Source organism: Triplophysa rosa, linkage group LG12 (assembly GCF_024868665.1).
Source record: "Triplophysa rosa linkage group LG12, Trosa_1v2, whole genome shotgun sequence".
Taxonomy (NCBI): Eukaryota; Metazoa; Chordata; class Actinopteri; order Cypriniformes; family Nemacheilidae; genus Triplophysa; species Triplophysa rosa.
In genome coordinates this window covers 16402469-16425998 of record NC_079901.1, presented here as the reverse complement: position 1 = coordinate 16425998, position 23530 = coordinate 16402469, and the positions used below count along the sequence as shown (strand labels likewise).

The window sequence follows — 23530 nt, the reverse complement described above, 5'->3', positions numbered from 1 at the left end:
CTGTTTAGGAGGGAGATTGCCTGGGGGAAGAAGCTGCTTCTGTGTCTGGAAGTCCTGGTGTTTGGTGCTCTAAAGCGCCGGCCAGAGGGCAGCAGATCAAAGAGTTTGTGTGCTGGGTGTGTGGAGTCAATGATGATTTTTCTTGCCCTGTTTTTCACTCTGGAATCGTACAGGTCCTGAAGTGTGGGCAGAGGAGCACCAATAATTTTCTCAGCACTACGAACTGTCCGTTGTAGTCTTCGTAGGTCTGATTTGGTGGCCGAGCCATACCAATAGAGTTAGAAATGTAAATTTTAACAGCCTAATATACAGAGATAGCATTACGTCACACAGACTTATGCTAGAGAAAATTATACACTAAATTAGCAATAGAAATTTTAGCAATAGCAAATTTCACTGCAGTGTTGAACTGGGTTTATGTATGTGTGCTTGTATTTACAGAATTACAGGTGTTGATAGAAGGGTATTGAAAATACCATTAGGTCAGTAGAAAAACAGTAGAACTCTATGGCAAGTCCTGTTCAAGGTACTAAAACAAGTGTGCGTACTTGTACATCTATATTTGTGAGGACCAGCAGTGTGAGGACAAGGAGAGTAAAGTGAGGACATTTTGGCCGGTCCTCACTTCGAAAGACCCCTTTAAAGGGCTGTTTGAGGGTGAAGACTTGGTTTTAGGGTTTAGGTTATAATTAGGTTTAGGGTAAGTGTTAGGGTCAGGCATGTAGTTCTGATGGTCCGTTCGGTGCTCGTGGCGGCGTTGATCGGGTCACACACTGCTTTCTAAGCGAAGAGGGAAAAACCCACAGAGTTAGTTTCGGCTCCTTCCTGGAGAGGGTTCTCCCTTCTTCTGGCGAGCTCCTGGCTTATGAACCTGCAGCTGTGCCCGATCAGCCCGAGATGAGGGGAGACAGGTGATCCTTGTGCGTTTCCAGGGCAACGCTGATATGAGCTCGGACGCTCCTCACACTGTGTTTAGGCAAACTGATCATTTTGTGAGCTACTAACAATATTTCACCCAAATTTCGATTTTTTAATATTACAACAGTTGTAGCCATATTACATACATATTTTTATGTGATTTTCATGTGTGTTGTCATGCTGTCAGTCTTTCACATTGCTGTTGAATGAATTTATGTCACTCCTGAGGTTTGATTTTGTTGAAATTCAGACATTGGACTAGAATGGAGACTATTTATGGGATGGAGTCTGTGCAACAGTAGTGGTATTGTGATATATACAGTACACCAGAATCACGCAGCAAAGTGTTAGCGTAACAGCAACTGCCATCCAATATAAAGCATAGCAGCAAAACCAAAAGCCTTTCTTGCGCTGATAATGTAACATTTCTGCACAATATATTGGCACTGAAAATCATTGGCACTTGCTGACAGATTATGTTAGAGATCTATGATTATTGCCATTGGAAAGACACTGAAAGTATTCACATTTTTTTCCAGAGTTGTTTGTAATATAGCCCAACCTGCACCCACTGAAACAGACAAAGTCACCCCTCCCTGGAAAAAGGTCCTCGTTTTTTTCACTCTCTCCATCACAGCTGTTTCTCTAAAAATTCAACCCATTCCTCAGGCTTAACATCACGAGAGACTCTGATGTCTGTCTGAGAGTTAATAATCAAATAGCCGAGGCTAAAACCAAAGAGATTTTTGCCACAGGCGCTGGCGTTGATAAGCGTTACTGTCCCCTTATGCCTCTCCATCACTCACCATATAATCCTCTGTTCTCAGTAGAAGGTTAAAGGCTGCTGCTAATTATTAATGTAAATGTGTTATTTTCATTCTGCCCATGAAATATTCATGTTCTCACACACCAGGCATCAATTTGCACTGGAGCTTATGTGCATTTTTAGGGGTGTGATTATGTGTAGGGACACACTTCTGTTATGACACTGGTCAGATTGAATAATTTATTTGCATCTAAAGCTGTCATGTGTCATGACAGATTTACATTTTACAGTATGTAGACTAGACACATCACTTCTTTGCTGGATTAGATATGAGCTAATTGTAGTCGTAACATTAAAGTAGCCTTTTCAATGAATTGGAAGTTTGTCGCAGTATTTCTTTCGTGATCGATTTCTTTTCTCTGCTTTGCTAATTCTCTCCGCTGCAAACGCACCGAGCAAACAAGCTCAAGACAGGAACACTGATGTCAGCACGGAGAGCATTTCTCTTCTTCTGCGTCAACCTGTCAGAATAAGAGAGCAAATTGGCAAGATTAGAGCCACAGTTCAAGAAAAAAAATGTATTCCGCCGTCAACAAGACCATATTATCTGTACGCACAACTGATTTGTCGTTCTCAGGCGGATCATCTTGACGTTTTACCCGCTTGCTGCTTGTCCTTTGCGTGTTATGAATTGAGAAAAACAAGTGCAGTATACTGTCAGTGTTCGACGTGATATTTACAAGGAAGTCTTCAAAACAACACAGATCACTGATAGCCCATCATGTGTAAAGGGCTGGCAGATGGTCTATGTGATAGTGTGTGTCTACTGTATCTCTGAAAGAATACTCACAATAGTGTTTAAGTTAAAAAATGTTTCACAGAAATGTTTACTCTCTAATTCTTTTAAGCTATACGTCTTCTTAAAATTAGCGCAAAGCAACATTGAAGTCCAAAACGACTAAAAATGTATAGAACAATGCTTGTCAGAATTGGGGGTAAAAATATATGAACACCATCTTTTTTTATTCAAACACACAAGGGGCATCATCACCCCTGCCATGGCAATGCTAAAGTTGAATACTTCTGGAACATTGTTTTAATTGGCCATTTAGCAAGTGGCTAAAGAAGAATGCCACTGCGGGTAGATGATAGAAACAAGAGAAAACCAAGAATTCATTAAACACATTTAATCTTTCCTTTTCCTGTCCTGCACAAACCATTTTAATGAGCTAGTCTCATTAGTTACTTCTTAGTGCAGACGCTTGGACTTTACCCAGACATTTTTAACGCTGTGCTTCTTGTTAAGACTTAAAATAAAGAAAGCTTAGAGAATTCACTCCATGTAGTTTTTTTTCTGTTTGGGGCAAAGATTCAGTTTTAACTGTGAACAATGGTACTCTGGAGTTTCATTTAAAGCGTTGCATCTTTCAATGTTTCTTTACTTAACTTTTTTCCTCACATCAGTCTGTCTAGTTTCTCTTTGAGCAGCTCTTTGTCTTTTATCCCGTCAAGCTCACTTTGCGCGATGTTGCGCTATATGCGTGTTTTCTCGTGCATTGAAGTGTGAGAAGAAAACGCAGTTGTCGTAGGTAGCTGTTGTTTAAAATGGAAATGCAGAAATTCATTTGGATTCCGAGCTGGGAGCTGTCGCCTTTTGAACAGGTTGGCTGTGCAGTGCTCCCCGAAGCCTTTGTTTGATGCCGGGGTTGATATTAATGAGGCTGTCACGTGGCAAACAGTAATTATGCATACAGGAAGGGATTTTTGACAGAGTGGGCTGGGAGCTATTTTACACAAGTTTACCTCAATCGGCACAGATCAACAGAAGTAGATGGAGGGATGTAGCACACAGTTTTAGGACTGGTCCCTAGGGCCCTAATATATTGTTACCTGTCAGTTCAAATTCACTGTAAACTAAGCAGCTGCTTTGACACTTTATGTCAGCTGATGTATGAGAGCTTTTAGAAGTAAAAAAATCCCATTTATTTTCTTCATATATAATGTAGTAGTAAATAACTGGTGCATGTGAAGTGAGATTTTTAAAGGGATAGAAATCAAAAATTGTACAATGGAAGTAAATGGGGTCCAATGTTGTTGGTTACCAACATTCTTCAAAATATCTTCTTTTGTGTTCTGCAGAAGAAAGTCATTCAGATAAAACTAGCGTGAGTAAATGATGAAAGAATGAAAATTATTTGAAAAATAATGTATTTGTAAGTAACTCTACAAGCAAGAGAGCTTTGTAATTAATTGAGTTAAATGTGGACAATAGCAGCTTTATGAATAACAAGTATTTATAAATTTTTGATAAATTTGTGATGCTGACCGAAGGTGAGGGGGATTGACCATTGCCTCATTATGAGTACAGTGCCCACATTCTGTGCTCAGTCACTCTCACTTTTGCTCATTTGCTTCTGGTTCTACCATGTCACCTCGGTTACCTAGTTTCCCTGGTAACCACTTATGACATTTGACGGTTATTTTGGAAAAAATCACATGGTGTCTGTGAAGACGGTGACATATTGCGGATCTAATATTGTTTTAAAGATGCTTAATAATTAAACTTCAGGCAGCACTGAAAAATTCAGTCATTAAATTAATATTTAGACAATAACGCAGAGAATAAATGGGTTATCAAAAATAAAGAATCTTAGACATTCTTTACCATACAATAAACCAACAAATAAGTATTACATGAAATGAAAGTTACTTTTTGCTTTTTTGAGTAAAATGTTTTAAATTCTTTATAACTGTAAGAATTGAACTAGTGCTATACAGTAATGTAACATAACATAGTTGATTTTCATAAAGCTAATGATCAGTTTTGCTACAGAAGATGCATTATAACAATTACAGACAATGCAAAGTGTCAAAGATAGAGAGTATAAACTAGACATGCTTTCCAGAACATAAATCTGAGATTATATTCAGATGCATTCACTCAGTTTTCTGGATGTGAATCTTACTACGGTACATTATGCTCAGATGTAATTTAATTTCGGGCTCATTGGAATTTTGTTGCTGATTAGGTTACAGAAGGCTTCAGTATGCTTAGATTTTTCCCACTTGCTGGGCTGAACCGTACTGGCCAGTTAAATGCTTACTGCTGGCAAAGTATCTAAGACCTTTCATATTCAATAACAAGATTCATTATTAACTTCCTCTCTTTTACCCACTAAAGCCCAAGTTCAGGTTAGATGAATATGTATGAGGAGGCGAGCTTGAATTCCAATGCATGTGCATGTTTTTATGTTTGCAGTAATGTTTTCCTTGAGCTGGCTCCGTGTCTCAAGCTGCCCGTATGTTTGGAATTGTTTTTTGAAAGTTTTGCAGCATTCTGCTTGCGTTAACATTAAAAATAAGGAGGAAAAAAAATTGGAAACAAAGTTTTTTATAATGTCACATTTGTATTGAATTGTTTAATTGATATTGTTTTATAGTTAGGGCTATAACAGTTGGGTTTGTGAAAGAAACAAAGGATGTTGGATTGACATGAAGTTTTTCCTATATCTTCACCCTGACAAAAAAAATCTGTTTTTTGTCTTGATCGCTGTGAATATACTTGCAATTGCATCTCATTTTAATACTTACTTTAAAAATGTGTGAATTTGTTTGTCTAACACAGTTGGCGATTGATCTTTAAACTATAAATCTAACAAGATTTTTGCAACCCCTCTTGTTGCCATGGCCATGACATGAAAATCAGATTTAAAAATGGTTAGTTTATTAAATTTGAATTCATTTAAAATGATACAATAAAATAAAAAGCATGCCCTTAATATTCTGCCTGTTGAGCCCTTATTTTCAATTCAGTCCAAATTCTAAGCTTGTTAATTGCAGCTTAAAATTGCAAGGAAAAGTTCAACCAAAGTTCAAAGTCTTCATTTACTCGCCCTCGAGTTTCAAATCTGTATAAATGTCTTTGTTCTTATAAACACAGAGACAGATAATTGGAAGAATGCTTCTAACCAAACAGTTCTTGGCCACCTACCATAGGAAAATTCCCAACGGAAAGTGCCTCATAACTGTTTGCTTTTCTTGTGTAATGTCAAAACATACAGCCACGTGTCTCCACACAAGACATAACACACACACACACACACACACACACACACACACACACAAGACATGGTTCTGTCAAGACCCTGTCCACCAAACTAGAAAACTCTGGACAAGAAGGACAGGATCATGACACTACCATAGTAGGAAAAATTGCTTTATACATTTCTTTGTTCTGTTGAACACAACAGAAGATATTTTGAAGAATGTAGGAAAGCAAACAGTTATGAGGCACTTTTGACTACCGTTGGAAATTTTCCTATGGTAGTCAATGGTGGCCAATAACTGTTTGGTTACAAGCATTCTTCCAAATATCGTTCTTTGTGTTCATCAGAACAAATACATTTATACAGATTTGGAACTCAGGGTAAGCAAATGAAGACGGAATTTTATTTTTGGGTGAACTCTCCCTTTAAACAGAACTCCGATATGTTTCAATATATCCATTCTTATTAGGTGTGAAGTGCTAATTTCACAGGCATGCAGAGCTCTGGGCATCACATCTCTCAGCTGCCAGCGTGTGAAACGCATCCAGCAGTCCATACACTCCAGTGCAGCACAGTCAGAGCTAAGGGCTGCCACTGCGCTTGTCTTCTCTTGTTCATTAAACTGCTGAAGCTCATACTGTAAATCTCTCTGCTCCTGCATTTTATGATGAACTGCAGTCAGAGCCAGAGCCGTTCGTCTCCGGATGCATTTTATAGCTTGTTGCGATGACGTGAAAATTGTGAACTCGATTGCCTGAATCTTGCACAGCTTTTCATTAAGCTTCATTGCTGGTGAAATTCACTGTGTGTGAATAATGGTGTCAGTGAGATATGCTGACCCTTACCTAACCCTGAAGACCTTATTTATTGTCTTTGTGCGGTCCTTGCCTTTTTAAAGGAACAGTACGTAAATGTTAATTGTGATGAATTATAGATGTTTTACAGACTTTCTTATAGCATTGTTTTCTTTTAAGAAACACAGAGAAAGTAGTCTTCTGTGTCATTTGATCTCATGCATTGTGTGGATGAAGTAGAAAAGCTGAAAGAAAGTCTGATGACACTTTGTTTTTGAACAGATTGTAAATACTTGCCTCATCACCATCACGGCTCATGGAAGTGAGCACAAAAACAGCTGGAGCACCTGATTTCCTGACTGCCGTCTCAATCAATGCGCTTACGAAACTAAACTCTCCTGCCGTGGCACAGATATGTGGACCCATGTTTGCTCATCATCTAAACTAAAGGCTGTCACTGTTATAGAGTCCTGTGTTTGTGAGGATAATTCCCAGCATCAAGATGCATGATTAAAATTGCCTTGAAACTCAACGAGAGGTGATTATAATTAGAGCCCCTGTTCATGTTTGTTGCTGGTGACTACAACATTGTTCTCAGAAAAGCCTCCCACTGCCTGTGGGGTGTGAAGAAAGATTTGCACTTGCAAGTCGCTCTGTTTTGTTGTGCGCTTTCTGAGGTAAACTACAATTAACTTTCTTTATTCGAGTACCCTTAGTCGACCATGAGCCTGCTATGAAACCCAACCTCGAGTGATGCTCTCAGGAATCCAAATGTCAAACTAATAAAGGTCAAACCCACCGAGCATTTGATTGACATGTATTTAGTGATCTGGTTTAATAAGGTTTGCTTAGCGGAGGGATTGAGAATATAGATCTATTGTCTGGCGCTCTCTCTTAAGTAATTTCTTCCACATGAGCGACGAGGGCAATAAAGATTATTGTAAGGTGTCTCTGCACGTTCAGCGTATGTTCTTTTCATTGCTGAATCTGCCAGCACGACTAAATCAACTTGATTTAAGTCACATACAGTTAACGCAGACACCGACACATTAATCTTGATCGATAATTCAAATGCATACACTGAAATGTCACACTGATTGCTGCTTTCCATATATTTTAAAACTTGCATTTAAAAGATGAAATGGTTTGTTGTGATGTGTTCGCACCAGCATTGAGATTTTTCGCATTTTTGCATATTTTGCTGTGTTCCGATACTGATTGGAAGAAAAAAAAATCTGTTTTTAAAATATTATACACTGTCAGCAGCTGGGGCGCCAGATAAAAAAAACATTTATGTATAATAAAATGTACATGTTTGTCATGTTATTTTGTACCCAACATATTAATTTGCAGTCTATTTGACATTTTTACCTCATTTATAAAATCCGTATAAAATTCTGTAAATTGAATCTGTAAAATTCCGTAAAATTTAAATTTTAAGTGCATATGTAACTCTTTCGTATCTTATATTTGTGTTCTCTTTTGTAACATAAAAGTATTTTAACTTCCCAAGTATAATTGTCAACTAGTAGCTGGATAGGAAATAACGTTATTGTTTTTTATTATTTGAATGTTTAAAATTTTACGGCAGTTAATATTTCTATTAAAAAATTAATATGCATTTATTTATTTTACTTCTGTATATTCTTTACATTATATTCTATATATTCAAATATCTTTCCAAACAAGTTTATCTCAGCTGTAGCACACTTTTTATATTGTTTAATAACCTTTGAAGTGTCAGTACCAATGTTAACCAAAAATGTACATTCTGTCATAATTTATTCACCCCCTTGTCATTTCAAACCAAACAACGGTGGTACCCCTAGACTTGCATTGGTTTTGTGTCTGTACAATATAGGTACCTTCAAAATATCTTCTTTTGTGTTCTGCAGAAGAAAGTCATACAGGTTTGAAATGACATGAGGGTGAGTAAATGAAGCAGAAATTTCATTTTTGGGTGAACTATCCCTCACTCCCTTAGTCAAAGGAACAAGAAAAAGCTGATTGCGTGACTCTGCCCTTCTTACACGGATACACACTCTGTCTTTCAGACAATGTCACACTTTATCTATACTTCATTTATTAAAAAAGACTGTCATTGTTAAACCGTTCTCCCTGGGTGGGAAGAGTAAAATGCAGTAGCTAAAGCAGATGAAGGACTTCCAAAGACTTCACTGAAACTGTGTGAATGCCTAGAGTTACCGCAAAAGATGTTCCATGCGGTTAAGACACCTGCAGAGCCCAGTAGGAAAAAAAAGTTGTGTGTCTTTATCCTCTTACTTTGGACAAGGACACATACACGCTCACATACAATAATGAAGACACGGCTCAATCTTTCCTCTCTTACAATAGGACGTCTGTATTGTCAGCTCTTCATTTTCTACCCGACTGGGATTTAATCCCGGTTTTGTAAACTCACAGCAAACTGTGATCCGGTGTTGAATGGATGTGTTCCTGGCTGAATAACAGCATTATACCATGACTTCTGTTTTCAGGCTCTGCTAATGCGATTGTGATTGAATCTCTTCCCTCAATTCCCGGAAGCTTTGTCTAACTAGGTTGAGCCGCAGGTCTGGACCGTAGGTGGGAGCGAGCCTTCGCCCGACTCTGTTGTGTTCTGTTATCTTGAAAGGGATGTTCTTTTTTCAGTTGTTTACCCTTTTGGCTTATTCCAGGGAACCGTTAACAGTAGTTTCATTTAGCGGTTTAGAGAGACAGCTGGCATGATAATGTGTGTTTCAGATGTTTTGATCAGCAAGAGGTCGCTTCTCGTTCAGAGAGAGAAAACAATTTATTAAAAAGCTATTTAATATATTGGTTTCCAGAGATGAGCAGATGCTCTGTCATTTTTTAATTTGTTTGTGTTGTAATTTAAGAGAGTATTTCTTTTTAAGGTTATACAGACAGAAATGAGCTCTGGTCATGCTTAGGCACTTTATGGTTTATTATTTAAATAACGGCAAGGTTTATTTGTTTATTTTTTAATAACAGAAAATAGAAAAACATGGAAACATCTGGAATATTACTTAATAAATTCTCTTCTTTTCATGTTAGAAGTCAGTTCATGGCATCTGATAAAAATCTGTTCAAACCAAAACAATTATATGCAATTATAAGTCACCTTTATGTTTTCTTAATTGAGAAATCTAGCTAAGATCATTTAAAATCTGAAATGTTTCTGACATATGTAGACATACCAGAAATGATTAATACAATTTGCCGCAGTATAGCTTGTTAATAAATGCAAAGGTATGGCTTTGACGTCTTTAATGAATATGCTAGCATAGCTGTAAGCTTTCATCTATTTTAAGACAAATGTACGAGATGTTACAGCTCCACTCAGACATGAGCCAATTAATCGTTTCCTAGCAACAGCAGTCAATATGTTTCTTAGCAACAACATTTTGTGATATGCAAAATTGCATTTAAAGAGGCTGGGACAAATCAGTAAAATTACATGTCCCAATGTAACGTGGCATTTTATTCTGCGTTACCCCGCCACATGCTGTTTAGAATCACAGGCATTGTATATTAAGCATGCATGGACATTTCTTGATGCCTATTTTCCCTTTCACTATAAAATATCACAGCCTTTCACTTTAAGTGGCAATATGCCTCACAACCTGCTTGCTATATTTAATGCTTTCAATGCAAAGGACAAAAAAGGTTAATCATCCCATGCGCCTTCCGTTTTATACCAAAGGGGTGACACATATTCCCTGTGGAAAATCTCCGGTTATGAGATCATATTTCCTCACAGTGAGCCCATTTACCCCCTCTGTATTAGCCATCAGCCCCAGATAATATTCTTTCATTATGAACTGTCTTGTATGTGCCATTGTTTATTCTGTTGAGGGCTTGTCTTTATGCATCAGAATACTTTCTCGGTTTATTTAGGTCTTCGCTTTAGCACAGGTGTGCTAGGGGGCTTCAGTCCAGCATGTCAGTCATTGTTATTCAGTAATTCACCTTTCAGTTACACTTTCAAAAGTGCCTTGAGCAGATTTTACAGGAGGGTGACAGACCATTTTTTGTTTTTGTTTTGGGGGTCTATTTGTTGCTGCAGACGTAATAGAAAAGAATGAATATTCCATATCTCAACACCCTCATGAAGTCTGGGCACCAAATCATTAGAGCAGCTCCAAGCATGATGTTGTCCTGAGAATTCAAACATATTTCCCTGGTTGTGCACCTCATTACTAGCCAGTGAAGGTTATGTGAGGTTTTGAGTTTAGTGGCCTTCTTTCACACTCCACGTCAATGCGATGCCATCATTTACTTTGTTTAGAAAAGCTGCGGAAAAGTTAAAAGACTCCAGTTTTGCCTTTAATCAGCATTTCTGCATGTATTGTGACCATTTCAGTCCAGCGTTGGATGAATTTTAACAAAAGCAAACCTCAGGAGTGACAAGGTCACCCAACAGCAATGTAAAAGACTGAGAGAATGTAGACATGTGAAAGTTGTGAAAAAATCAGTCCTGTTCCATCATATATTAATTTTCGAACAGTTCCTAAAATACATGTAAAACAGTAGTAATGTGTTTTTTAAACATGAATATGAACTTGTTTTCTTTCCAGTATTCAAGATCTGCATGCAGTGCATCTTTTTTGTTATTTTGACCAGTTTGACCTGTTTAAATTTCCTGCAAATATTAGTTAGAAATGTTGTCACTTGTTCACAGCCCAGATTGCACAGGTACGTCTGTAATATGTAAGATGTCTGCTAAAGATCTGGAGATCTGGGAAACATCTGTTGCTTAAAAACATCTGATTAACGTCTTAGAAAGGCCGTTTTACATACATTGCAAATCATATACATCTTACAGACATCTTCTAGATGTCTATATGACATCGGATAGGAGACATCTCAGAGATGTATTGCATATGAGCAAACAATAAAAAGAAATGTAGAAAACCTAAAAAAGTTTTGGAGTGGTCTCATATTTTTCTGCGGCTGTATATATAGCATTATATTTAATTTTGGTACATGCTGTGTTTGTATTGGTGTGGACAGTAAGCCCTGGCTCCCTGTTTGCTGATGTGTGTTAAGGCCTCCGTTGAGCTGCTGACTTAGCATACCGCCTAGCATAAATCATGCTGAGCCTTCCTAGACATCACCATCAACACCTGGTGGCTTCTTGTTCAGCCAGGTGGACAGGTCCTACCCTTAGAATAGAATGTTTATTCATAGACACAGCACCAGTGCCGACAGACTGTTTTATTGTCCTTTCGATGTTGTTCTGGTCCATCACCATGTTAAGATATAAGGTGCGTCCCAAATTGTAAACATATGCGCTACTCTATGCCATTTTGTAATATAAATAGTGTGAGTATTGTTTTCACACTAAAAATTGTATGTACATAAGTGAAATGTACAAATTGATTTTAATTGGCTCACATTTGTGTCATGAATTTGACATCATTTGCCCTCGTCTAACGGTTTATACAAAAATTTTCTTTTCTAGTCTTGTTTCATTTGAGACGATACTACTCTTTAAAAAATCATTCGCTAGATGGTAGAGTGTATTGCTGTTAAAGGGGTGATGATTCACCAAAAATGATCTTACATTTTTGCTGCACTGTCCCTTTAAGGCACTTGTTAATTGAGTAATCAATAGTCAAACCTTGCAGTGTCCAAATCTGCATTCTTTTTTTCTATACATTTCTTGTTATCTTGGACTGATGGAGCACTACAGACTGTCAATGCTCCCAATCTACTTTATTACTCCTAATGTAACGTTTTTTTATAAACTGTTGTACTGAGTCTGCATGGCATTGCAGCATAATTCATGAGAGGCCAGCACTGCAGTTCAGTCTTTCCTGCTAATGCTGCCTTTCCATTTGGATATTCAATGGCCATCAGTTGGGAAGGCCAGAGTTGATTTAAATGCTGACCATGACAGTCTTTTTGCACATCGGTGGCTAATTTCAGCACAGTTTTGGCATCATTTGTTTTGAGAAAGTGAAGGACTAGAAGTTGACTCTTTTCTATGATGTCCATGATTTGGGTCTTGGCTTCTATGGTTGAGACAGTGGCAGAAACCAATTGAACAACATGAAATCTTATTGGGTTTAATACCCAAAACACACTACAAAAAGGAATTTTGTAATGGTTTTAATAGGAAAAGTTAATGCTTTATAATAGATTTCTAAGGAGCAATATGGAGATTTTGTTCACTCCACCCCTCGCCCCTCCCTTTCGAAGCTCTATGGCGACTCTCACAGGACAAAGATGTCGTCACGTTTTTGCTTCTTTGCTGAATGGGGTAACGTATTTACGAAACGCACTCTGTACAACAGTTTAACGCACTCTGTACAACAGTTTAATGCACTCTGTGCAGCAGTTTGTCCTTTTAAGGCTTCTGTAGAAACATGGCGAATTCCATGGAAGAGAACCTGCGGTGTATGTTCATAGAAATAGCTCATTCTAAGGTAATAAAAATATAACGCTTCTTTATATAAGGTACACCTCTGAAGACATAGTTATGTACATTTCTGTCAATAGATCCTCCTAAATATTACACACAGCACCATTAATGGAAACAGGGTTGACTGATAGAATCCATGTGTTTGCTTAAACTCAAAAAGTTCAGCACAAACGTTGCCTGTCTGTACACACTCACACTTTAGTCCTTCCAATACAACCTTGTATGACATTCTGCTCACATTGTTGTGTAAAACAGACCCTGTGTTTGCAAAAACAGTCAAAATGTCACCAGATCAATGTGTGTCGGCTCCAGTGATCCAATACCATTACAAGCTTTCATTCACCTCTGAGGCCATATATTCTGCTCATGCCAGGTTCCCAGGCAGTTTGTTGATGTATTATTTATCTTTGTGAATCTCAGAACATTGGCACCTCTGGACCATGTGTTTTGCTTAAAGGTATTGAGCTGAAGTGAACTTCAATGGAGGAGTGTTTCTTAAACAGGAGAACTTGATCAAATATGCATGTGTAAAATCCTCTGATGTGCTTTTATCTTTGTTGGTCTTCTTTTCTTGGTTGCTTCCTGTCTCACTTGCTTTCTATCTCTCTCACTCACTGCAGGTGTATGAACGGGGAACTAACGTTGAGCAGTTTGTGACCCGCTTTCTGTTGAAGGAATCAGCCAATCAGATCCAGTCTCTACTGAGCTCTGTAGAGAGTGCTGTGGATGTCATTGATGAGCAACATTCATCTGTGGGGTGAGAGTTTTGTTTGAGATGTTGTGCACAAGTCCAGCATTACTCATGTAATGGAAGTCATTACGTCCTCTAAAAAACTATGACTTGTGATGTGAATTGGACTGTCTCTTCATCACGATTATATCCATATCCATAACTGTAGCATTTAGTGTTTGATTCAGCAGATGCTTTTGTAATTAAAGTGCCCGAGATTACACTAATTGCATGATTTCAAAGACTTCTAATATGCATGATAATAGAGCAGGGTTGTAATCTCAGCCCTTTGCAGAATGCAAAATGCAACCTCTGTTGTAATTTCAGGTAATTGATTATCAAGCTGCCACCACACATTTAAAAAACATTTGCTTAGTGGAAGTTATTATTAATTTTTGATGACAAAAAGACAATTAAAGACTTTTTATTCATGTGTTTTTTCTCCCTATTCTGACCTAGATCCTACCCCAGTAAGATTAGCCCACGTGTCCCAGATAGACACAACGTGGCCCCTGTGCCAGATTACCCTCCCAACAACAGAGTCAGTGCGAAAGAGAGCATGAGGAACATCAACACAGGTGCAGGTAAGATCATCACACACCCATCGCCAGACTCCTTCTGTTTCCAAACTAGCAGAGTTAATAAATCCATTTGAAAGTGTGTATCACTATGCCCTATGCCCACTTCTGAGTGAAGAGCACTTGAATTGAGTAGTATGGTGCTACTTTTTTTTTAATGTTAACAGAGCAGTTCAAATCATATTCATAGCTATTAAGATTGCTCTGACACAAAAATAAAATAATGACTATATATAACAAAATATCACAAATAATTTCAACATATCGTTGCTGTCCTTCTGAAACCTTGTGTGTCCAAATTAGCTGTTTTTCAGGAAATTGAATAACGCTGTACTTGTAGAATCAGAATCAGAAAGAGCTTTATTGCCAAGTGTGCTTGGACACACAAGGAATTTGTCTTAGTGACAGAAGCTTCCAGTGCACATTCAGGTTAAAAAAGTGACAAGGCACAGGTAACAAAACGTAAAAATAAATATGTGAGAGATACTCATTTGACAAAAAGGACAAGTATATTGTATGTACAGATGTGCTATATACAAATTATACTGCGTTATAAACGATTACATACTGTGTTTTCAAAGTTGACAAGCACTTTTTAATACTTTTTATTGGTCAGATATTTGCAAAACCCAGTGACAAACATGAAGGGTGACTAATAATAATGATTTATGACATAAATATGGAGATACGAGGTTTGAGAAAGACAGCAGATATTAAGAGTTTATTTGCAAAAACTGTTTTTTTTTTCTAAATTAATGTTTGCGTGTTAATAATGTCTTTTAAATAAAAATCATTGCTGTTTGATTGATATTACTTGGAATGCACAATAAAAAATAAAAAAATCATGTTTCTTTATTGTGCATTCCAAGTAATATCAAGTTATCTGTGTTTGCAACTTGTTTTATGGATGGAATATTTTATTTCAGCCTAAAATTACTGAACGAGTTCAACCATTGTTTTCAAATTATAATTCTTTTTTCAACTTTTCTGTTTTTGCTTACGTCTGAAAGAATTGTTTGCTCTTGTGCCGTAATTGCCTGTGAAACTTTTATTTGTCTCTTCGGATAAAAAAACGTCTGCTTAATATAAATAAAATGCAGTAGTGAAGTGTGACGAATATTGGCATAAAACGGCAGTGCATGAACTTAGTCAGTGTCCTCATGGTTACACGCAGAATCTTGAATCATTTCGATTTATACTGTGTATTGCATGCAAACAATGCAACCCAATAAATAATAATAAGATTGTTTATAGAAATAAAAAATGCAAGCATATATGGTAACAAATAAAATATCTATATTTTTGGCATTTTAAATTCCATCTCACATGCCGATTCATAATTAAGAGAAGCACATCTGTATTCACTCTTTAATATGAATAAAGCAAGCATCTGTTTGTGAGAGCAGTGCCAGCTGTGATGTGAAGAGACAAGGTTTGATGAAATGCTTGAGATAAACATCAAAATTAGTTTCTTGCCTCAGATCCCTTCAGAGCCCTCCACTTTTCCCAGCCACCTGTAATTTATTCCTAATTGATATCATCTCTGTCAGTCAGGCACAGAGAAATGGGATCTTCACGGAGGTGTGGCGGCTGTTCCTTAGCCAGGAACTGCGAGAAGCAAAGATTACTTTCACTTATATTACTCCGAGAGATTAGCACATAGACGAGAAAGAGCATTTCTCTGCATTTTCATTACTGCTTCTCCTCTAGTGTTTTTCCGCTGGAGTTTATTGAAGAGCTTGTTTAATGGTCTGTTTGATGAGTCGCAAATTACTTCTATTCATCATTTGCTTTTCCCCCACAAACATACCATAAATCCGTGTGGTACGGATCTCCTTTATGGTGTTTGAGATTTGGTGGCAAGCTGCATTATCATACCCAACACAAGTTTAATTCTGTCTGTGTGCTCTGTGCTCATACTCCTCCTCCATATACTTTCCATTATTGATGAGATTTGGGACTGAGCTGTTTGCGGGCCAAAGAAGCGCATACACCACCAGCTCATGACAGCCCTGCGTGTATGATGTAACTGAAGAAATGTGTGAGATTTTAATGAGAGGGCGGATAAAGGTCTCCCTCGAAGCTTCAGTTAGAAGTTATAGCACCATGGAAATGGTTAGAACGACCAGAAAATAAAACTTTTATCATAATTTACTCTTCTAACATTATAAAAAGCAGAAAACCAAAGGTTTTTATATCACGTAATGCTCTTGTTTTAACTCTTCTGATCTTATTGTATCTGTGAGCTGTTTCATTTGAGATATAGTCGAGGTGATAAAACGTTTCTACAGAAGAAGCTTACATTGATGTGCACAGATTTTATTGATGGTAATTAATATAGATCTCAATCCTTTTCTCGTTCATTTTTATTGTAAAGTCATCCTGTCCAATACACCAGTATTCCTAGATTGACATAGCTTTGCTGAATCAGAAGGGCTCGGTTTTATGGGCGAGGTTCAAACGCTGGCACTAGTTTGAAATTTTCCCCGAGGCACAAATAAAGCTGACTCGGCTCACAATAAAAGCACTATAGCTGTCAACATCGTCGTGGAGAGCCGTGACTGGAGAGTTAAGCCTCCAAGATGTAGTTTATGAGCACCGGCATGAGGTAATTGATCAATTCTTCTGGTTTGCTTATGGCACCTTTTTTTTACTTTTGTTTTCTCTTTCTTTCTGTCTATGCTGTGCAAACACACACGCTTTGTGATCTATTGTAGGTATGATTCTCTTAATTCCAGTTAGTTAATATAGTGTACACTGTATGTTATTTAAGAATTTTGACAGATGCTTTTATTGACTTACAATGCATTCAATGCTATATTTTATCAGTATATGTGTTCCCTGAGAATCGAACCCATGACCTTGGAGTGGCTGTGAGCCTTATACAGGAATATGGCAATGAGATTACTTTCTGCAATCCAGAGTATATGTTACACACAGCGGCCTCAAAACGTATTTGTTCAGTTTGATTAGACTTAAAAATGTATTAATGTCAGTTGAAAGAGCTGATGTTCTTTTCAGATCATGTCATCGTTGGTGTGGCCAATATAACTAGCGTTAAATGACATCAGATGTCAAGAAAAAGACCATGTGGCATAATGTGACTTCACTGCCAAATTATTCTAATTTGTTCTAATCTGAATACAATATGTCTTTTTAAAGAGGTCTTACAGCCATAACGGCATGATTGTATACATCTTTTCCCACAAATACATACTTGTTTCCGATTATCATATGCTTGATATTACAATTAAAGCACATTGTTTTTACTAGGGGTTTTTAGACAAGGTGCACCCTCGTAATAGTCTTAACACACCATGATTAGACTGATTTGGTGTCTGAATAAAAAAGGGTGTCAAGAACTGCACTCCATCCCCTTATCGCTATGGTAACAGTTTATGTGTTCCAAAGTGTCTCCCCTCTGCATTATACAGGCCTCATCAAACCAAGGGAGGTGTTAGAGTCTAATTGGTTTGGCATCTCAAGTGGGGCGGATTTCAAAGGCAGGAAAACCTTTTGCCTCATTAATGGGATCTGTCATTGCATAAAACAAGTAAAGGGAGCGTGGAAATCACGTTAAACACGCTCTAATTATGGTTTTCTGTGAAATAAAATATTCGTATGTTCTATTCCCTAACCTATAATGATCACCGTGTGGCGTGTATAGCTGTTGGCGAAATTGCGTAACGATCAATATAATGACTGGAGCTTGGTAATAATGTTTGAACATTTGATTCACTCTGTTTCACTGCTATGACAGCCACTCTGACAAGAGTTTCAGGTTCTTGGTAAAGTTAAAGTTCATTGAAACTATCTGCAAATTATGCACTGGGTCTCTCTGTCTCTCAGGAGCTGTGGAGGTGAGAAAAGAAGGACTTGAAGCACAGGTCAACCGACTGGCTGAGCTGATTGGACGTCTGGAGAACAAGGTAAGAGCATCGTCGTATAACATTGAGAGGTCAAGTGCTGCGTGAAACATTTTATACTGCCATGTAGACCTGTGCGGTTTCAAGATCCAGATTAACACCACATACCAAAGATTCAATTTAGTATCAAACGGATCGATAAATGCAGTTTCCTTAAACTAGATCTCCATCTCCGCATCCTTTAAGACTGTTGTAAAGCTGTCGTATTTTGCATCTTCAGCTTTCTATTTTCTGCTACTCTTGCACATCAACACACATGTACACATTAAGATAATTACACACATTCATATATAGAAGCCTGGGATGAGAGGCATATTGCGTTTACTAACCCCCTAATCTGTTTTCTCATAGTTATTACTTGCATTGCTCAGGGTGGAGAACAGTGGGTAGAGTGGGGTAAATGAAACAGTAAAACAAAGAAAGCTATTAAATAAATGTGAGAACCAAACAACCGTTTTTCAGCAAATTCCCCCTTTTAAACTCTGAATATATTCACTCAGCGCTTGCATGTTGCTTCTGTTTTTGGTCTTACGCCTTCCTCCCCCATGTTTAAGAGGTTCTTTGTGTTGAAAAACATTTATAATTTTATTAACTAAACCAATGGAACTATGTTTGGTCGATGGTTTGTGAGGAGATGGTTTGGCCTGACAATTCAAAAAAAAAAGTGACAATTCTTTCAGCAATCTATCGTTTCCAACAGCACATTGTCTTAACGTTCAATTTACAACATTTAAATAACAACACTTAATCAGATAGTCCAAGAGGGATTTTAAACTCAGGCCAAATTCTGTGCTTCAGACCCTCCTTAATAAGTGAGAAACCACATCTGTTTACCATGGCATGCTGCAGATAAACTAAATACTAGTAAGTAGTACAAACTTAGTCCTGAAGCACAGCCATCACATTTCGCGTCTTTTGCACATGCAAATTCATTATTTTAAATGTAGACGTGCGGCAACCGTGCTCAAATAGGGAGCGACGCGGTCATGACGCACTGTGGCGCGCTCATCTTTTTGCATCGAGATGAAAATATTTAAACTTTCCAGAGTTAACAAGGTATTTCAGAGATACTGCAAGGTATTTTCAGTGCATATAACCCATATATCCTTTGTTTATACCTCCTCGTCTCAACGGCTAGCGTGGCCCATGGTAGCTTAGCAACCACAGATGCCAGGAGAGTGCAAACTCCTAGGCGCTTTGGAAAAAAGGAGAAAGCAGCGCGGCTCGCGTTTTCTGTGCGGTTTTAGACGCGAAATGTGAATCGCCCCGAATAATATTATAATAAGTAATAGAGATGGTTAATACTGAAGACTTTGGCAGGCAATTTTGTGCAGTTTTTATTACAGAAACTAAGGGTGAAAGGAGGGATATCTGGGTTTAGCAGCAGAGGGTTTAGCTTCACTCCTGTGGCACTGAGAGGTTTTGGTGTTGGTCCAAGCACAGATTAACATTTAATACATGCACATGTGCACGCTATTATAAGTCTACAGATAAATGTTCTGAAGAGCTGTAAATATTCTGAAGAGCTTTTATGAATTAGTTTAAAATTAATGAAGAGGTTAATTAGTGTTTTACCAAAGAATGATATGTCAACCTATACTATGCTTTTTTTACCTAACCTTACTCCTGAAGAGTTATTTAAACATTAGCGAACATCAGTTCCTTTTTTCACAAATACTTTACGTTACGTTTTCAAGATGTTTGTGTAACATTTTGGATCAGTTCTAAATGTTCTGTGGGTACTTTGTTCCAATGTAGTGTTAGAAAATTGAAACAAGATGTTTCAATGGACCAGTGTTGTTTACAGTATGCAAAATGGCCCACTTGTTAAAAAGATTCTGTATGTGTTTTTTTAAACGAGCCATGAAATCTTTTCCAATAGTCATCCTTCAAGCCATCCAGATTCTTGAATTCATGATAGTTTCTTCTAGTTGCCATTTCAAACTTTTCCGTTCTTCTTGATTCACTGTAAGATCTGCCATGGTCAATCAATAAAAGCTTGATGCACACCTGGGTCTGTACAGGATTCAACACTTTCTCTTCTGAGCATCCACCCTCAGAACCTTCACTTTAAATGAAATGTCAAATATAGCACGCTATGTATGTTCCGTTTTTTCCAGAACTGTTCTTTATTCTGTTGGTAGCCGGCGTGACTTAGTTTGACCCTCTTTGGCTCAGAGTTGGATCAGTCATCAGAGGGCTTTTGTTTTCAGCATAATGCCCCCTCAACCCCCTTCTCCCGCTGCTCTAAGAAACGCATCATTTCCTTTTTACAGCGAGCCGTGGTACCCATGATAGCCTCCAATCACTGTAGAGACTAAAGCGTTCCTCTGCACTCCATCTCTGACAGGGTGCTGCCTGTCATTCTGGCTATTCTTTTTGATGGATAGACCTCCATTGCTTTCCTCTGCGAGAGAGACAGCTGCATGAATTTCTGGCATCATTACCGGCCATTATGTATTCTGTCATTCCATGATGGGGAGGAATATTCCCCACCATCACCATTCATACGGATGAACTAACCTAGGGATACCATTGTCTTTCAGTTAGTGCAGCACATACAGCATTCCTTCAAGGCTGTTTTAAAGCAATAGTAATTTATTAGCTGGTTCCAAACCCATGACTTTCTGTTTTCTGTGGAGCGTAAGATTTTTTAACCAAAAATTAAATAAATAAAAATCATTGTCACTTGCCATGAGGTTGAGAGCAATTCTAGTTTTGTCTTCAGTTTTATTATAGTTTTTTAAATATTTTGAATTAGCTTTTATTTTGTTACTTTTATTTTGCATGTTATTTTAAGTTTAGCTCATTTTTAGCTATTTTGTTATGTGCTTTTGTAATTTAATTATTTGTTTTTTTTATATACAGTATATATATATATATATATATATATATTTATATATATATATATATTACTTTATAAGTTTATATGTTTCAATTTTAGTTTTTATTTACTTTTAGTTAATAATTTTATTGTCTCAACTTAATATGACACCGATGCAACATTTCTCATTTTCCGTTAATTTTTCCAGATAATATTTAGGCTAGTTTATTTGATTTAAACTCATAGGAATTGTTTAATAGTTTTAGTAAACTGCAATAGCTATAAGGACGAGTAAATAATAACAGAATTTTGATAGTTTCCTTAGGAAATTCCTTTCAAATTCTCACAAATTCATAACACCTATGTATTTGGAATATATATCTTGGCACAATGTCACACAGACGCAAAGACACTGCTTGTAGCTTAACACTAGAAAAAGAGAGCATTACTTTCTGCATTTCTCACACTGCTAAATGAAGACCCTATTGATCTGTTGATTCTGCTTTGTCTGTTTTGCAGGGCTGTATGTTAACTTTTTTTTGCACATAGCACCAGTGCTACAGAGGTTTAAAGTTTTGTAGCACAGGCCAAACAGTTGTAGCACAAGTCTGTTATGATCTTTAAAAAACACACGTGCAGGTCATCACATAAATAGACAGGTATGAAAAAGGACATTAACGTTATACAAATGGATACATCATTTTTTGTTTTCCCCAAATTTGTTTTTCGTTTATTCGAGTTTTGTATTTTCAATGCTTTAATACAGTAGTAAATACATTTGTCCATAAAAATACTGTAGTATACTATAGTAGGCTATTTAGTACATTAAACTGCAGTACAATTCTTGTGTACTATATACTGTATATTTTGAACCTTACTATAGTAAATATTAAAGTATACTATAGTGTTTACTACAGTTTATAAATTTAAAATTAAGTTAATTATTTTATCATCTGGTTCAAATTAAGCATACTTTTATTTTGGCGGGTCGTCATGAAGACTCTTGAGTTTCAGTGTGTTTGACAGTAGCTTCACTCAAACTTAATAAAATAAAATTAGAACAACTCTGTGGATGAAGTTCATGTGTTCATGTCCTCGTATAGTAAGATACAGACAAATCCACGAGTGTCACATAACATGTTAAAGTGTGCAACTAATTCACTCATAGACACGCAGAACAAGCAGAGGACATATTAAAATAGTAGAATTCCGCTTTCATGATTCCTTCGTGTTTTCCCACATCGCGCAGATCATAGGGCTCTAGATCAATGGACTCGATAAAACAAGTTTTACTTTCAAAAACTAAATAAAAACGAAAAATAAATAGTGCGCCATTAGTTAACCTCTCACGAGAACAAGCACAACGACAAACGCACTTCACACAAACAAGTGGCTCTGTCTAATGCACCTGGCAAACTGTATTGCACACGTGCTACACTATTAAATTTATTCTTAGCACAGACTGATTTTTTCGCAGCATGTGCTGTACAGCCCTGGTTTTGTCAGTGTTGCATATAGCAGCTGGTCATACAGTAAGCCCATTTTCACCCTAGGCAGCGAGTGTCGCTCTCCCTTTCTTTCTCTGTCCATCTTTCCTGCAGGACAAAACACAATTAATTTTTACAACAGCCCCAATGGTCCATCTTAGCTAAAAAAAAAACTGCAATGAAATGTATAACTGAACTGTTTGGTGTTGTTAGGCCATAATTTTTACAGGTATGCTGTGTTAACACTGTATCTGTCTGTGGTAAACACTGTTCAGTTTATGAAGTGATTTATATCCTTCAGAATTGAACATGCTTTAATTGTCAGGAAGTCTTTGCAAATGATTGATTCATTAGCATAAACATCTGTTTGATAGTTTGCACCAGGTTAATGTACACAAAGGTGCATAGAACTTAATTTGTTAGTGAAAGAACTTTCTTTCTTTCCTTTTCTCTTAATTATTTAATGCATTATCCTTTCCTAACATTATTTTGAGCATCAGGCAGATTTAGTGTCTCATCTTCTATCACCTCACTTCATTGAGTGTTTGCAGGCAGACAGCAGCAGTCAGGGCGGCTGAGGGGGGAAGTGAATTCACTAGTGGCTTTTCTGTTCTGGTTTGTGTTGTGTTGCAGACAGTTTGGTTTGACCTACATCAGCGACTAACAGACACTGATGGCACAACTAGCGCAGTAAGTACTAAAGCATGTCTTATACCAAAAAACATGCAAAATACTCAAGGCAATGCATGCATGACCAAAAATGACCTTTTCCCTCTGTTACAATAAAGCAGTTAGTTCGCAATAACCAATGAATGAACCCCTGTGAATGTTTTAGCCAGAGACGTTTCTAAACAAAAGCAGCTACCTACTGTATTTCTTAATATTCAGGACCATTTGTTTGTTCGCATGTCACCATCAACTCTGTGTGTTCAATACAATCTGAAAGTCTTTCTGGCCTCTCAAAGATAAGAAGCAGTATCACACTACACCACACCAGGCCACAAATCACTGAAGGTCTGAGGATGGGTGAT

The 23530-nt window shown here is 37.4% G+C and overlaps 1 protein-coding gene across 2 annotated transcripts in view; it reads left to right on the top strand.

Moving 5' to 3' along the window:
* necab2 (N-terminal EF-hand calcium binding protein 2) overlaps positions 1-23530 on the top strand; it is a 68787-nt gene that overhangs the window by 34536 nt on the left and 10721 nt on the right. The window contains exons 6-9 of one of the 2 annotated variants that reach the window (XM_057348564.1): positions 13575-13711; positions 14144-14268; positions 18112-18191; positions 23133-23189. In XM_057348564.1, coding sequence (XP_057204547.1) covers positions 13575-13711; positions 14144-14268; positions 18112-18191; positions 23133-23189 — 399 coding nt within the window. The remainder of the gene's footprint in view (positions 1-13574; positions 13712-14143; positions 14269-18111; positions 18192-23132; positions 23190-23530) is intronic. The other variant, XM_057348565.1, reaches the window with a different exon arrangement.